This window comes from Podarcis muralis, chromosome 1, assembly GCF_964188315.1.
Source record: "Podarcis muralis chromosome 1, rPodMur119.hap1.1, whole genome shotgun sequence".
Lineage (NCBI taxonomy): Eukaryota > Metazoa > Chordata > Lepidosauria > Squamata > Lacertidae > Podarcis > Podarcis muralis.
The window spans coordinates 42028135-42043874 of NC_135655.1; the positions used below are offsets into that span (position 1 = coordinate 42028135).

General features: G+C 45.1%; 1 protein-coding gene across 14 annotated transcripts in view; it reads left to right on the forward strand.

The window, feature by feature from the left end:
• The window catches only part of PAK6 (p21 (RAC1) activated kinase 6), a 46101-nt gene extending 31260 nt beyond the window's left edge, over positions 1-14841 (forward strand). For all 14 annotated transcript variants that reach the window (XM_028722389.2, XM_028722398.2, XM_028722438.2 and 11 more), the window contains 6 exons: positions 5906-6391; positions 6885-7018; positions 9330-9456; positions 11094-11219; positions 12053-12187; positions 13029-14841. In XM_028722389.2, coding sequence (XP_028578222.2) covers positions 5906-6391; positions 6885-7018; positions 9330-9456; positions 11094-11219; positions 12053-12187; positions 13029-13196 — 1176 coding nt within the window. In that variant the 3' untranslated portion in view covers positions 13197-14841. The remainder of the gene's footprint in view (positions 1-5905; positions 6392-6884; positions 7019-9329; positions 9457-11093; positions 11220-12052; positions 12188-13028) is intronic.
• Positions 14842-15740: the final 899 nt, after the last annotated feature.

Consider the following 15740-nt stretch of genomic DNA (forward strand, 5'->3'; position numbering starts at 1 on the left):
GGGCTCTCCGCATTTCCGCGCACCTCCACATTTGAACTTGGCGCGCGTTCGCTACCCCTGACCTTCCTCTTGACAGTTACACTACTCTCTGTACTACTCTCCGCCCCTTCCGGCAGGACGTCTTGCCCCGATCTCCTTCCCCTCTCTGCTTCCTGCTCTGCTTCGTCTGTCACACTGGGAACTCCACCCTCTTCACTCCGTTCCGGTGGGGAAGCCGGCCCCGATCTCCAACTCCCACTCGGGGTTTCCCTGCTGCTCCCCTGCTCCTGACGAGTCCCCCCTGTGGCTCCCCTTGGCCTGACCAGGGGCGCCCCCTTTTGGGAATCCTCCGATTCACTTGAAAGACTCATGGAAACCCTCAAGTCATTGTCATCCTCCTCCTCCTCGTTCCGGGATTCTTCCCCCTCGCTCTCAGTCTCCTCCCTCATCTGTGCCTCTCTCCCTGAACCCCTGACAGGTGGATATGCCAAATGCTGTCTCCATCTGCCACTTTCTGATGGGCTTTGCCCCTGCACTGTCATTTTGTGGCTGGTGGGCCTCAGTCATTTTCCACGGTCTCACCTGAAGGTAGAAAGCTTGAGAACCCCTGTGCTAGAGGCAGGATTCCTGTGACTGCATGCACATCTCCACACAGATCCTTGGCCTTCCTGGTGTCTCCCACCTCACAAAACACCGTGCCAATGCCTTTTTTTTTACTTTTACCAAAACGGCTTTTATGAAATTAAATGCCTTAGTTACAATTCCAGTTCCATCTCTTCTCCGTATTAAATCAACCTGAGCATAGCTCATGATTTACAGGATTTCTTCAGTAATCACTTTCAGTTTACGCCAGATGCCAGAACAAAATCCAAAACGGAGTTCCCTGTGTTATTGCACATCAGCTGCTAGTCAGGGAGGCTGAGCAGCCTAAACAAAGCCCCTTCACCTCTAGCCTCTTTGGGGCTTCCTCTGCCCTCACTGAGGTCTTTTACGAACTCCATGAGCGTCTCCTCACTAGCCACAAGGACTCTTCAGTCTCGCACCACTTCCTGATATGATTCTATTTACCGTATTTTTTGCTCTATAAGACTCACTTTTTCCCTCCTAAAAAGTAAGGGGAAATGTGTGTGCGTCTTGTGGAGCGAATGCAGGCTGCGCAGCTATCCTAGAAGCCAGAACAGCAAGAGGGATTGCGGCTTTCACTGCACAGCGATCCCTCTTGCTGTTCTGGCTTCTGAGATTCAGAATATTTTTTTTCTTGCTTTCCTCCAAAAACTAGGTGCGTCTTGTGGTCTGGTGCGTCTTATAGAGCGAAAAATACGGTATTTCATTATTTTCCGGCACTTCACATATACACAGTTGTGCGTGAGTAGAACTTGTGTATATGGGGTGTGTGTGAAATGTCTGTAATTTTAAAAATTGCCCTCCTGGCTTTCCCTTCCTCAATCTGATTCTGAATGGTGCTTTCAGACATCCAGGATTAAAAACCAATTCAGCTTTTAATGCTGTGAATTCTTTGGAAGCTGGTTGCGCACGACTCCTGCAGTGTCAGCTGGTTGCTGCTATTGACTAACCACGTTTGTTCTGGGCCAGCCAAGAGGAGGAAGCTCAGCTGAAAGTGTGTTGAGTTCTGGCTGACTCAGAACATCTTCATAAATGCAAGAGGATGACACACACTGTGGTTGCTCAGCGAGAGCAGATTGCAAGTAGTGAGCGAGTCAGGCTGCAGCCCATGTTAACTTGACCTAGATTGCAGTGTCGCCACTCTTTCCCCTAAAGGGTGTTTGCAGAGCACCTTGAGGCCTCTGCTGGTTTCTCATTCTGTGCCTTTCCTTTCAGTGAAAGGGAAAAAGCAAAATGGTATGGATCACACAAGTAGGAATTGGTGACTCTGCCAGTTTCAGTTTCTCTCAGTTTCTCATTTTTCCACTTTCAGCTTTCCACAGCTGTTTGTGTGTTACTTTAAAGTCCTTATGAAAATTAATCATCAGTTAATTTTTGCTGATAGTCAAACCTCGGTTGTTGAATGTAATCCATTCCAGAAGACCGTTCGACTTCCAAAACGTTCGACAATCGAGACACGGCTTCCGATTGGTTGCAAGAGCTTCTTGCACTCAAGTGGAAGCCGTGTTGGACATTCAGATTCCGAAAAACATTAAAAAACTGGAGCGTTTACTTCCGGGTTTTCAGCGTTCAGGAGCCGAAACTTTAGAAAATGGAGCCGTTCGAGAACCGAGGTTTGACTGTATAGACATATTTGTATGTAATGTTGCCTGATATGCACGTTTCTGCAAAGCAGTTTTATCTAATATAACTCATTTTTATATAGGATTATATTATTTTCACTAATATGTAGATTTACATGCCCACTGGTATGTATATTTTTGTTCACTCGACTTGCCAGGAGAACTGCATTGCAAAATTTGGAGAAGCATAGATTTTGAAAGGTATTTCAGTTCGCATATTGTTTCAGAAAGTAAGAATTAGGTGGGTTCATCTTTCAGTGTGAACTGAATCTATTTTCTCCTCCATCCCTAAACAGTAAGGAGGTCAAGTCCCTGAAGGAGGGGGAACCACAGAGGTGTCTTGCCTGAGGGTCCTCCAGATGGTGGAACCAACACTTGTTAGACTGATAGCAGAAGGGACAGGTCATTTCAGTGGTGGGCTGTATTCAGTGGAACTCCCTTCCAAGCGATGCATGGTTGGCCCCTTCAAACGTGGCATTCAGAAATGCTTAAAAAAACCTTTCTCTTTCGAGCACCTTTTAAGTGATGTACTTTTATTGGACCCAGCTATACAATTCTGTGATTCTATGATGCTAGCAAAGTGTTTATAATGCCTGGATTAGATTTCAAAGTATGTCTGCTTACTTTTTGTATTTTATTTTTTAAATTAGAAAGTTTATACAGTGGTACCTTGGGTTAAGAACTTAATTCGTTCCGGAGGTCCGTTCTTAACCTGAAACTGTTCTTAACCTGAATCACCACTTTAGCTAATGGGGCCTCCTGCTGCTGCCGCGCCGCCGCTGCACAATTTCTGTTCTCATCCTGAAGCAAAGTTCTTAACCCGAGGTACTATTTCTGGGTTAGCGGAGTCTGTAACCTGAAGCATATGTAACCCAAAGTGTATGTAACCCGAGGTACCACTGTGATATGATAATGAGTAATTATGTTTATACTGCTGCTCACTGCCTTCAGAGAACTTTGTGCATCCTATAAACATTTAAAAGAAACAAAAAGAACAAATTTCTATGTTTTTCTAGGCACATGGCTACTAGTGCGTGTGTGTTTTTAGAAAGCTTGACATGGAGAACGGATATTTGGTCTAATCATTAGGAAGGAAGGCCTCTGTGAGCAATGGCACCTCTTTTTTTGGGTGCTCTAGGTTACATAAAGCACGTCTGTAAAACAAAGTTGGAGGTTTGAAAACACCTTTCCTCCAGGAACGTGTCTCAGCTGGAATGGAAGGGTGGTGCAGGTAGAAGACGGGGAAGTAATTTTCAACAGGCAGTTACTTGTAACTGTGTGTGTGTGTGTGTGTGTGTGTGTGTGTGTGTGTGTGTGTGTCCCCAACCCACAATGTGTTACTAAGCAAAATAAATTTGCATTTCCCTGTGTGTGTGTACCCACAGAGGTCAATAGGTTAAAAAATAAAAGCTTATCTTAGATAGTGCACTATGTACAGTCAAGGTGGAGTATAGGTGCTGGGGAAACAGGAAAACTTCCTCTCCTCTCTATTATATTATGTATTAGCTTGTCAAAGCCACACCTCTTTAAGGTTAAGGCCACTGACTTTCAGCTACTTAATAAGGACAGCATTTGAACCTAGAAAAAGAAGCCTGCGACTCAGTCTGGGCCCACAGTGGATGTGCTTTTTAAATCCCCCACAGACACTGCTTTCTCCAGCCCAGCTAACCAAAGGGCTGCTTTCCGATGCGTCTGTGTCTTGGCTGCCACTTAACCTGTCCATATTCTGAGAGGTTTCAACTGGTTCGAATCTACTCCCTCACCAAGCCATGAAACGCATATTTTCTCAGCTGGGCCTACCTCACGAAGTAATCCCCCATCTACTCCACCCTGAACTACTTGGAGAAAAAGTGGGATGGGATAGAAATGTAAATGATAGCAACAACGTTCATCTCATGCGGCTCTCTGTTAATTTAGGTGTTTCAAGCCAAGCTGTAGCAAACTGCTGATCTTCTAGAACTCTTTTCCTCTTAGGTTGGGCTTATGTTGTGTTCTGTCATAAAGTAAGGCTGCTTCTCTTCAGTAGTGCCCCGGGGGATTCTTGTATACTTCAGGATAGAAATCTAACTTCTTTTGAAATAACCCAAAACCAATGCAATAAAAGCATTAATGCTATACTACTGCAAGTCACTGTGCCAGTGACACGAGGATCACTTACATTTATTGAAACTCTCTGGGCATTTTCCCCAAGAGAACGCTGGTATTATGGCCAATGTTCCAATTTGGTAATTACATTTTCTTTGATTTGACTCTCTCACTGCATCTTCACTTGGGTTCTTAACAGAGCACTTTTCATCCATCAATCTTAGATCCGTTTACAAAGTGGCCAAAAGTATTTATTCACTTTTTATGGATGGGGGTGGGGTGGGGATAGATACTCTGGCTAGCATTGGCTCTTGAAGATCTCAGGCAAAGAGAGGTCTATCACTTAATTTTTAAGAGTATGCTTAGAGTTGTTCTTTTTTTTTTTTTTTTGGTTGCTGCCTTGAAGAACAGATAATGTTGGTGGTTGTCTTTTTTTGAAGAGCTAATGACTGATTGATTTGTTGTCATACAGATACTAGAAGTGTGAAATGCTTTGTTGCATGGAATCAAATTGTTTAAGTTTCCAGTGTGCATGTTTTGAAAAGTCAACTAGCTTTAACAAATAAAACTGAGCAACTATGTTTTTTTAATGCATTGTGAGTGTTCTTGCATATAACACAGAAAACTTGTTTTCAAGGGGTGGAGGCATGTTCTTAGCCTTCTCTGGATGTCTACAACAAGCATTTCCCCTCGTTGTACTTCTGTCATCACCAAACCAGTTTTTCAAGAGGTTTGCAGCACGTTAGAAGGTGCCTCGGAAAACACAAATCTCCCCTTTCCAAGCATAACCAGCACTTTGCTGATAGAGATGTGTACATTTGGTGTGGTGTGTCACTGTAAATCAGTGACCTCATTCACATGTCATGGTAAACCTTACTTAACCGTTTCCTGTGAATTCACCTGTCTGAGCGTTTTCACTCCTCCCTGCTAGCGTGGAAAGGAAACAAACTGCTGACTTAGTGTTACATCTAAACAAGAGATTGCAATTTGTATCACACCAAAGAAATCACAACCAGTAAGCTAAGAACCATTTGGGCTTGTTTGTCGCTATTAAAAACTTCATGTAGTTCATCCTGAAACAGCCTTGGGTATAGTTTTTCATTTTTCAAATTGTAGAGGAGCAGAAGAATCTGGCTCCCCTATGGACATCACACAAGGCCACAGATCTCCCCTCGTCTTGCTGTGCATGCCAGCCACAGCAGGAAGAGAGAGATAAGCAAAGTGTTGCGACTTAGCCTGATGTGATGCATTTGGCACAGGGACTTGCTTGGGATCAGCCCCTCAGAACACACCACTTGTGGCTTTTTGCTGGCTACCAGCCATGGGGCTCCTGCCAGTGATACTCCTGCTTGCCTGCCCATTCAGCAGGTGGGATGAAGAGCTTTGCATCACTCCACAGGTAGGGGCCAGTGGAACCCAGCAGGGCTGGACCAGGGGCCCCTTCCATGCCCTCCATCCCAGGGCAAAGCAGGTTCAGATTGCACCCTTAAGCAATTAACGATTCAACAGAAATTCATTTGAGAAATTGACTGAGATTTTGTAAAACTGACTTGATAGCCCTCCTCATAATGCCATTTTCTCCTGCTCTCCTCCAGCCCAGTCCTTTCTTCCGGCCGCCACAGCACTGGGGTTCACCGCACAGCCCTGCTGCCAAATCCCAGTCCCTTCCCTCGGACCAGCCAGTGCCAGAGTACGCTCGGATTTCAGAAGCTGGGACCCCTCAGAAATCCCCGACCGCAGAGACTGCAGCGGCCCTGCCTCCAGGCCGGCCGTCGCCCGCGGGGTCCCCCCGGAACAGACACACCCAAACCAGCTCCAGCAACCTCCACCTTCCCTTGGACTCGAAAGCCCAGCCATCCAGTGAGGATCCGGTTGTCGTAACTCACGAGCAGTTCAAAGCTGCTTTGAGGATGGTGGTGGACCAAGGCGACCCCAGGACGATGCTGGAAAACTATGTTAAGATTGGGGAGGGGTCTACAGGTATCGTCTGCATTGCACGCGAGAAGCATTCTGGACGGCAGGTGGCAGTGAAGATGATGGACTTGCGGAAGCAGCAGCGACGAGAGCTCCTTTTCAATGAGGTGACTGGATGAGGGAAGAGATGAATGGGGATGGCAAGGAATACTGAATGGGGTGGATCCAGATTTAAGTTAGCTGAGCTTTAGTCCACTGAAATCAATGGGATTTGAGTTAGACATGACTAAATTGCCCTATTGATTTCAATGGGACTAAAACATACCTAACTGGGACCAGTCCTGTATTTCTAAAGGCAGTCGACAAAGAGAATACGGGCCAGATTACAAAAGAGGGTGATAGTAGCTAGTATAGAGTAGGGAGATGAATGAAGACAGTGAATACTCCAGGCAGGCCATTGATCTGCGGTGTTTGGGATGTAAATGTTTGGGGTTTATTTTTGATGTTGTGCGGTTGCATCGTTTGGTCATCCAGTTTGCTTTGTGCAAACTGTATCCGATGGAAAATCCCATTGCGCACACAGAAATCCTTGCACTGATAGTTACTTTGCACTGCACTGGATGCAAGTCTCAGTTCCATGTCTATCCACATCTTTCTCAGGTGGTGATAATGAGAGACTACCAACATGACAATGTGGTGGAGATGTACAAAAGCTATCTGGTTGGTGATGAGCTCTGGGTGCTGATGGAATTTCTCCAGGGAGGAGCCCTCACGGATATTCTGTCCCAAATCAGGTAGGTTAAAGCAACACATTTCTTCCCTCCTTTCCTGTCTAAAATATCATAGAATCATAGAACTATAGAATTGGAAGAGTCCCTGAGGGTCATCTAGTCCAACCCCCTGCAATGCAGGAATCTCAACGAAAGCATCCATGACAGATGGCCATCCAACCTCTGCTTAACAACCTCCCGAGGGAGACTGTTCCACTGTCAAACGGCTCTTACCACCAGAAAGTTCTTCCTGATGTTTAGTTGGAATCTCCCTTCTTGTTACTTGAAGTCATTAGTTTGGGTTCACCACCCTACCCTCTGGAGCAGGATAAAACATGCTTGTTCCCTTTTCCATGTGACAGCCCTTTAGATATTTGAAGATGGCTATCCTATCTCCTCTTAAAGGTAAAGGTAAAGGGACCCCTGACCATTAGGCCCAGTCGTGACCGACTCTGGAGTTGCGGCGCTCATCTCGCTTTATTGGCCAAGGGAGCCGGCGTACAGCTTCCGGGTCACGTGGCCAGCATGACTAAGCCGCTTCTGGTGAACCAGAACAATGCATGGAAACGCCGTTTACCTTCCCGCCAGAGCAGTACCTATTTATCTACTTGCACTTTGACGTGCTTTTGAACTGCTAGGTTGGCAGGAGCAGGGACCGAGCAACGGGAGCTCACCCCATTGCAGGGATTTGAACGGCCAACCTTCTAATTGGCAAGTCCTAGGCTCTGTGGTTTAACCCACAGTGTCACCCGCATCCCAGTCTCCTCTTAGCCAGGCTAAACATACCCAACCTTGGGCCAGTAACCGTCTCTCAGCCTGATCAATCTCAATGGGTTGTTGTAAGAATAGAATGATGAAGAACCATGTAAATTGGCTTGAGATACTTGAGGAAAGGCAGGATACAGATGTAATAAATAAACAATAGCTTCCATCAGAGCATAAGACAAATTCATGGACCATGGGGCTATCAAGAACTACTGGCCCTGGTATCTGTGTCTTATCTCCACTGTCAGAGGCAGCAGATCCCTCTGAATGCCAGTTTCAGGAGAGCACAAATAGGGTGTGTGCTGTTGCTTCTCATAGGCATCCGATTGGCCACTGTGAGAATAAATAAGAACGCTGTCCAATAAACACCAGGTCCCATTAATCACGCCCAGAAAGCAGCCACTGGGGATGAATAGGCCTAGCAAGATCAGTAATGTAAATAAAAACACAAAGAGGGACAATTACTTTCTGTCGCAAGCTGCCCACTCCCAGGATTTGTTGAGCTCAAGTTCTACAGTGTTAGATTTGCTAATAAATTCTACATTGGCAGTTTCCCACTGGTGCAATGTAGAAAGGTGATATTGTGTGACTCCAGCATGCTGCCCCAACCTGGTTTGCTTGTGCAAAACTTACATGGGGGTTAGACTGTGTCTTGCCTTCATTGAGCATTTGTTCCCGTTTGTTCGAGGGGAGGTTATACGGCAATGAGCATTCATTCTGATTTCCTTGTGGGGTGTTTACAGTATATGTCTTACATTAATCATTTGTTCATCCCACACTTTCAGTGCATTTCTCTACTTTCCTACCCCTCCTCCCAAAAAAATCTATTTCTTTTTTACAGTGCATTTCTTATGCTAGGGCCACAGAGCACTTTAATTCGCTTTAATTATGGATAGCTCTGTTGGTTAGAGCGTGGTGCTGATAACGCCAAGGTTGCAGGTTTGATCCCTGTATGGAACAACTGCATATTCCTGCATATTAGGGGGTTGCACTAGATCAGGGGTAGGCAACCTAAGGCCCAGGGGCCGGATTCGGCCTAATCTGGCCTGAGGACGGTCCGGGAATTAGTGTGTTTTTACATGAGTAGAATGTGTGCTTTTATTTAAACTGCACCACTGGGTTATTTGTGGGGCATAGGAATTCATTCATATTTTTTTTCAAAATAAAGTCCAGCCCACCATATGGTCTGAGGGACAGTGGACTGGCCCACGGCTGAAAAAGGTTGCTGACCCCTGGACTAGATGATCCTCAGGGTCCCTTCCAACTCTTCAATTCTATGATTCTATGAATCCTTCCCACAAAATTCTGGAATTCTGCAAGCGTCTTTGGAATATGAAACTTCCACATAGCTATTCCAGTCACTGCAGGCCCCGTACTTCATAGATTTGTCTAATTCTTTTCTAAATCAATGGTTGTGGCTACCACCATTCCATTACAAGCTCCGATACTCTGGACGGAGCAGGAAGTTCACTTAAATCTCATGCCATCAGACATAATTGGATATTTAATTGCTTCTGCTCTATGAAAGAAAATGACTTCCGGTTTTTTTTATTTTTGCTTCTTGTTTCAGGCTGAATGAAGAGCAAATTGCTACAGTGTGTGAGTCAGTCCTGCAGGCACTGGCTTACCTGCATTCCGAAGGTGTGATTCACAGAGACATTAAGAGTGACTCCATTCTCCTGACCCTTGATGGAAGGGTAAGAATTCCTTCTGCAGTTTGGGCTCTTCTCTCTCCTCCCTGACAACGCTTTGCAAAGCTCTCTCTCCAGCTCCCCTGTGCCATAGCAGGTTCTGCGCACTGAAAGTCACAAATTTATTCCGTAGTTTAAGATAGATTTCAGGCCCACGGTGGACAACCAATCCACATGAATTAGCAATTGCAAATGGCTTTAAAAAGTAAATTGCAAGCACCTTTGGGGGGCATCCAGATCAAGAACCCAGTGTATGTGGTGGGATTAGGAGGCTTTAACTCTTTGCCTCCCTGTGTTCCCAGTCCAGATTGGGCCTTCTGTACCTGCATGGGGTGGGGCGCACACCTCCCATTGGAGCAAGTGGGGGCTCCCCCCATGCCAAGAAAATAGCAGGCAGCAGAGGACCCAGTCCAGATTTGAACCCCAGCATGAAGGTTGAAGCCCCATTCCCTCTGTGGCAGGGTCCCAGTAGGATCAGGCCTCTCATGCCCACACCTGACCTTTAGCAATTGCCTGGGGGTCTTTTTAATCTCATAGATGATGTCTTGTCTACTATGGTCCTCAGGCAGCAGTTTGGGCAAGACTTTTGCCCAGAGGCAGCCAATGTGATGAAGCTCCCGACATCTTGGGCTACAACTCTCATGATTCCTTGCAGCCCTGTTTAGGGAGGTTTTTAATGTTTGAAGTTTTATTCTGTTTTTAATGTTCTGTTGAAAGCTGCCCAGGGTGGCTGGGGAAACCCAGCCAGATGGGTGGGGTAGAAATAAATTATTATTATTATTATCATTATCATCATCATGCTGCTTGGAGCCGATGGGGTTTTTAGTCCACAACATCAGGAGGGCACCAAGTTGGCTACCTCTGTTTTTCTCTGAGGACTTGGATAATCTCCTGCTGCTCAGCATAGACAGCACTAGGCTAGCCAAATGTTTGTCAAACCTTGGTTCCCAAATGGTTCCGTTTCAGTTCCCAAACGCTAAAAACCCAGAAGTAAATGCTCCAGTTTTCAAACGTTTTTTGGAAGTCGAACGTCTGACACGGCTTCCGCTTGAGTACAATAAGCTCTTGCAACCAATCAGAAGCCGCACCTCGGTTGTCGAACATTTCGGAAGCTGAACAGGCTTCCGGAACGGATTACGTTCGACAACCGAGGTTTGACTGTAGTTTCATATGTTTACTTTTTGCCCCCTTTCGACCTCCTACTCCTGCAACCCAGGCATAGGAACCAACGCCTAGGGCAGGCATCCCCAACCTTCGGCCCTCCAGATGTTCTGGACTACAATTCCCATCATTCCTGACCACTGGTCCTGTTAGCTAGGGATCATGGGAGTTGTAGTCCAAAACATCTGGAGGGCCACAGGTTGGGGATGCCTGTCCTAGGGACTGAGGTCCCTTCGGCTCTCCCAATAAAATATTTGAGGGGGTTGCCCCCCCCCCAGTTGATGGGCATTGCTATTCAAAGGGTGTGCATGTGCTGTGTCTTGTGGGATGGGGCTTACCTGTCCCCACCCCACCCAACATTCAAGTTGGCATCCCTGGACCCAGGCTACCTCCAGGTTTTCCTACAACCTCCTTTATTTGCCCCTTTCCCCCATTTTATTTTCCTGGTAACTTTAGGGTAACGTTTTGTTTCTTTGGGATAGGTGAAACTCTCCGACTTTGGCTTTTGTGCTCAAATCAGTAAGGACGTCCCCAAAAGGAAGTCCTTAGTGGGGACACCGTACTGGATGGCTCCGGAAGTTATTTCAAGGTCTCCATACACCACAGAGGTAACTATCATTCCTCGACTGCAAAAGAGGCAGCAAATGAGCAGGACATAGCCGTTTAAACCGGGTTTACGATGCCTTCTGAAACCAATGCCTTGACATACATAGGTGTATCTGACCTATCATGCCTCAGTGTTTCCTGCTCTCTGCTACGTTACTTGGGAAGTGTGTGGCACACCACGATGGGAACCGTGCTTGATGGTAGGATGCAAGAATCTGGATTGTGTTGCTTTTGCGTTAATTCCGGCAGCACTTACATCTCCACCCCAGTGAAAGGTTAGCATGAATATAAAAGTGCTCTCACAGCTTTGGAAGTCTAAAAGTAGCAAAGTCAAGCCCACAAATCCAGAATAAAACATGGAAATAGGCAACTTTCCTATTTAACAAAATATGATTATTTATTATTATTATTCTTTAGCAGAACTTGGAAGTTTTGGATGAGTGTGTATTTGTGTGTAAAAGCCAAGAAGAAAGGTAATGACAGTCCTAAGAGGAACATTGTGAAGCAATGCTTTTGTGCTATAATTTGGAGGTTGGATGAGTCCTTTAAGATATCACAGGGGGGAACCAGCTGTTTTTGGACTCCAACTCCCATCAGCTCCAGCCAGTGCCAGTCTACCCAATAACCAAGTATGATGGGAGTTGGAGTCCAACAACATCTGGGCAGCCACAGTTTTCCCACTCCTGATTCAGCCTTTCAGGTTCTTTGCTGATATAAGGCCCCCAGTACCTCTTTGCTAGTCTGCTTCACAGGTAAGAAGTTCTGTAAACGCCGGAGGACCATGGGGTATCTTTCTACAGGCCATCTGTACTGATGCAATATTTTGCTTCTGCAGGTAGACATCTGGTCTTTGGGAATCATGGTGATCGAGATGGTGGATGGAGAACCCCCTTATTTCAGCGATTCTCCAGTCCAAGCAATGAAGAGGCTCCGTGACAGCCCTCCTCCCAAAATAAAGAATTCTCATAAGGTCAGTCAGTTTGTAAGAAATGTCACAGCCAGGTACTTCATAGCTGTAGCTTCATAGCTGTAACTACTAGATGTAGTTGTACACGGAAAGGCATGAAAAAACCAGTATAGGTGGTTGCTTATGATAATCTCACATATGTCTTATGTAGCAGATCTGCACAGTGAAACAAAGGCACATGTTATTAGCACGCAAGGTAATATATGTGGATTTGCCCTATTTCCCCCCTGTGTTGAAGTTCTTCCATGTTGAAGGATCTTGTGATATTTGAAACTGCCGTGGAGAACATTTAAGGGCAGCTCCTGCTCCCTGAAAATTGGGCCATACGTAGAACCCAAGTACAATTGGGCTGTTGCTTTACGATAGTTGCAGCCTTTGTGTCTATGTATCCCACCTTTTATACTGACTACTTGAGATTTGTTCAGACTCAGAATCAAGAAGTTAGTATTGATTTCAGCTGTTGGTTCTATAGGCTGGTGCTGACATCTAGTGGCTAATACAAGAAATGCCTCTCACAATAAAAGGTTTGTGTACACTGTTGCGTCTTAAATCAAACGCTGGACCTGACCAAAGCTGCTAGTAAAATGCTTCCTGAGCCCATTGGTTCCACTTTTTGCTTAGATCGTGTTATCAATCACATTTTAGTCAAGTAGCAATGGAGGAAAGAGTTCTCCACGATCACCTGAAACAACACAGGGGAGGACTTTCTCCACACAAGCATCATTTGCAGAGTCTGTATATTTAAATATGTCCTTAAGTACTGGTTATTTATTAACTGTGTATACTGCCCTTCATCCACCCTCCTGCCCTGAAATGGCTTATCTGAATTGTTCTGTTTTCACAGACGTCTCCAGTTTTAAGAGACTTCTTGGAACGGATGTTAACACGAGACCCGTTAGAGCGAGCAACAGCCCAAGAACTCCTTGATCACCCCTTTTTGCTTCAGACGGGACTTCCAGAGTGCCTGGTGCCCCTTATTCAGCGGTACAGGAAACGGACCTCCACCTGCTGACCCCAAACTTAAGAAGCACCTAGTATATCATAGTGCTCGAATGCAGTCTTTCTCTTGGAGTTATCAGATCGAGGGCAGCCTGGCCCCGCAAACATGGCTTGGAACTTGTCAGCGTCCTTTCCGAGAATGCGAGAGGGGATTTTCACCATCTTTAGCTGCTTTTTAATGTTTACCTTTTTCTCTTTTTCATTGCTGAAGACAATCAAAAGTTGGACTCCTACAAGTCTTAATATATATATATATTGTGAAGCTTCTGGGATAGTTCCTATCTCAGGAGTATGTTTGATGTCTGTAAGAAGATTCTCGCCACTTGATTTGTACATACCTGCAAACCTCCAGAGACTTCATCTACTGACTGCACTGGAACAACATTCCTCTCGCAGGATGGTATTTGTTCTTTAAAACACATTTGAAGGTAGACGTCCTTACTTTAACCTGAAAACAGGCTTCTCCAACTTGGTGCCCTTTAGATGATTTGGATTGTGATGGCTGGGGCTGATGAGAGTTGGGGTCCAAATCATCTGGATGGCATAAGCTTGGCAATGGGCTTCCCTAGAACAATCATCTCATCTCATGAATGGGCTACTTGATCCTGTTACAAAAGACTCTTCTACCTTGTTCCCTTTCAAATCATTTCCCCAGGACTTTCTTCCTTTCTACAGTCGGGACTAATATGGGGCCTGTGGCTTTTCAAACCTTAAGAATGGTCTGTCATTTCACAATCTTACACCAGCTGGCAAGCAGCGCTTCATGGCAGACATTTCTCCAGAGATGCTGGAACCTGATGCTTGAAACTCCACGGCATGTAAACGTAGTGCCTTCTCCAGCGAAGACCAGAAGTAGAAGGCAGCACAAGGGTTGTCCCGATAAGAACTTCAGTTTGCTCCTATCAAGGCCCCTCTAAGTACACTGGACTTGACCAAGGATACGGCCTTGAGGCAGCTGCTGGGTGGTGTTTTTCACCAGCTCTGAATTCTGTAGCAAGGTCAATAAAACGTTGAAGCTCTCCCATTCCACTGAACAATGTTTGTTTTGCCAGTGAGAATGTTAAGACTCTCTACCTACCTCCTATGTTGTTGAGACTAGGGGAAATGCATGGAACAGAGTTTAAATGTGTGCTCATGGTTCTATAATCTCCTGGATGTAGGTGGACCACTTCTAATGTTCTTATCTAAGGTTGATGCAGAAATTTTATATGGTTAAGTCTTATCTGTGTAATGTCCAGATCAGTTGGCACCGATTAGTTTAGGTTGTATTATGTGTGTTACTGTGTGGAGCATAGTTGTAACATAACTGGAATTCAGTTTTGTGATACATTTGGGCAGGAGTTATGGAAAGTGGGGAGGGGTAGGTTGGAGGGGGGGTCAGGTGTCACTTCTACTGCCTCACAATCTGCCCTTACACAATCCACCAAGTGGCAAACATATGAAAACGTGTAAAAACAGCAACAACAAAAAACTTGAAATATTGTGGGGAGAGCTTGTTGTAAAATATGTCTGTATGTTCCAGGAATCCTGTGCAAAAAACTCCCAGGTTTCTTCCTTCCTTCTTTTTAACTTAATTATCTGAAACAAATATTTCTCCTTTCCGTGAGTTGTTTGCATTTGTTGTTTTAAATTAAAACACAATTTTGATTATTCATAAACCCATTGCAATGTTGGAATGTTTTTGAAAAACGCGTTTATCCTTATTCCAAAGTGCTCCACAGAGTTCCTAACTCAAAAACTTGCCACAGAAAAGTTTCAGGCCTATAAACTTGACAGACAAGTCAGTGGCCCAAATGAGTTCCATGTAGCTTCAGTCAAGAATGGCCAACAAGGCAGTGAGGGGTGTGTGAAGTCCATTTGGCCAATAGTGCTTTATTGTGGAAGTGGATGGCAGTAATAAGGCACAGGTGCAGCCCTGCCATTTGAAAGGACAGGGATCTTCAAAAAAGGGCCCCCTGGAGCGAGGTATGATCCTATTGTTTTACTCTGGAGGCAAGGGAATATAGGGTCTGCAGATGCCTCACTCCATTATAGATCCTGAAGATCTATTTGTTTGTTTTTAATTGGAACAATACATAGAAGCAGCACTACTTTAAAAAAAGCATGCAGCTTTTTTTACGGAAAATCCCTACCCCACCTGCCAGCAGTTAACAACCACAAAATACAAGTTTCTGTAACTCAATGTTCTCTTATTCTTCTGAAGATGTGTCAGATGCCAAGAAGCTTCTCTGGCTGCACAAACACAGAAAAAACACAGAGCACAACCTAGCAAAAGCATTTCATGACAAACACCATGTAAATCAGTGGAACTCCTTTGTTTTCAGTGGCCTTCGTCACAGAACTACCTTACTAGAATGTGCCTATAAATCATTTGTACAGAAACATAAAAGTTTGAATTTAAACTACAAAATCCAACCCAAGTAGCAGACAATGGGCACCATCTTCTGAAAATAAAAAAGGCTTGTGACTAGGGGTGGGGGAGACATTCAATTCACCTAGCTTTTAGAGCCAAATTTGCACTTTCTGAAACGGTATGAAGACCAGAACACAGCCATCC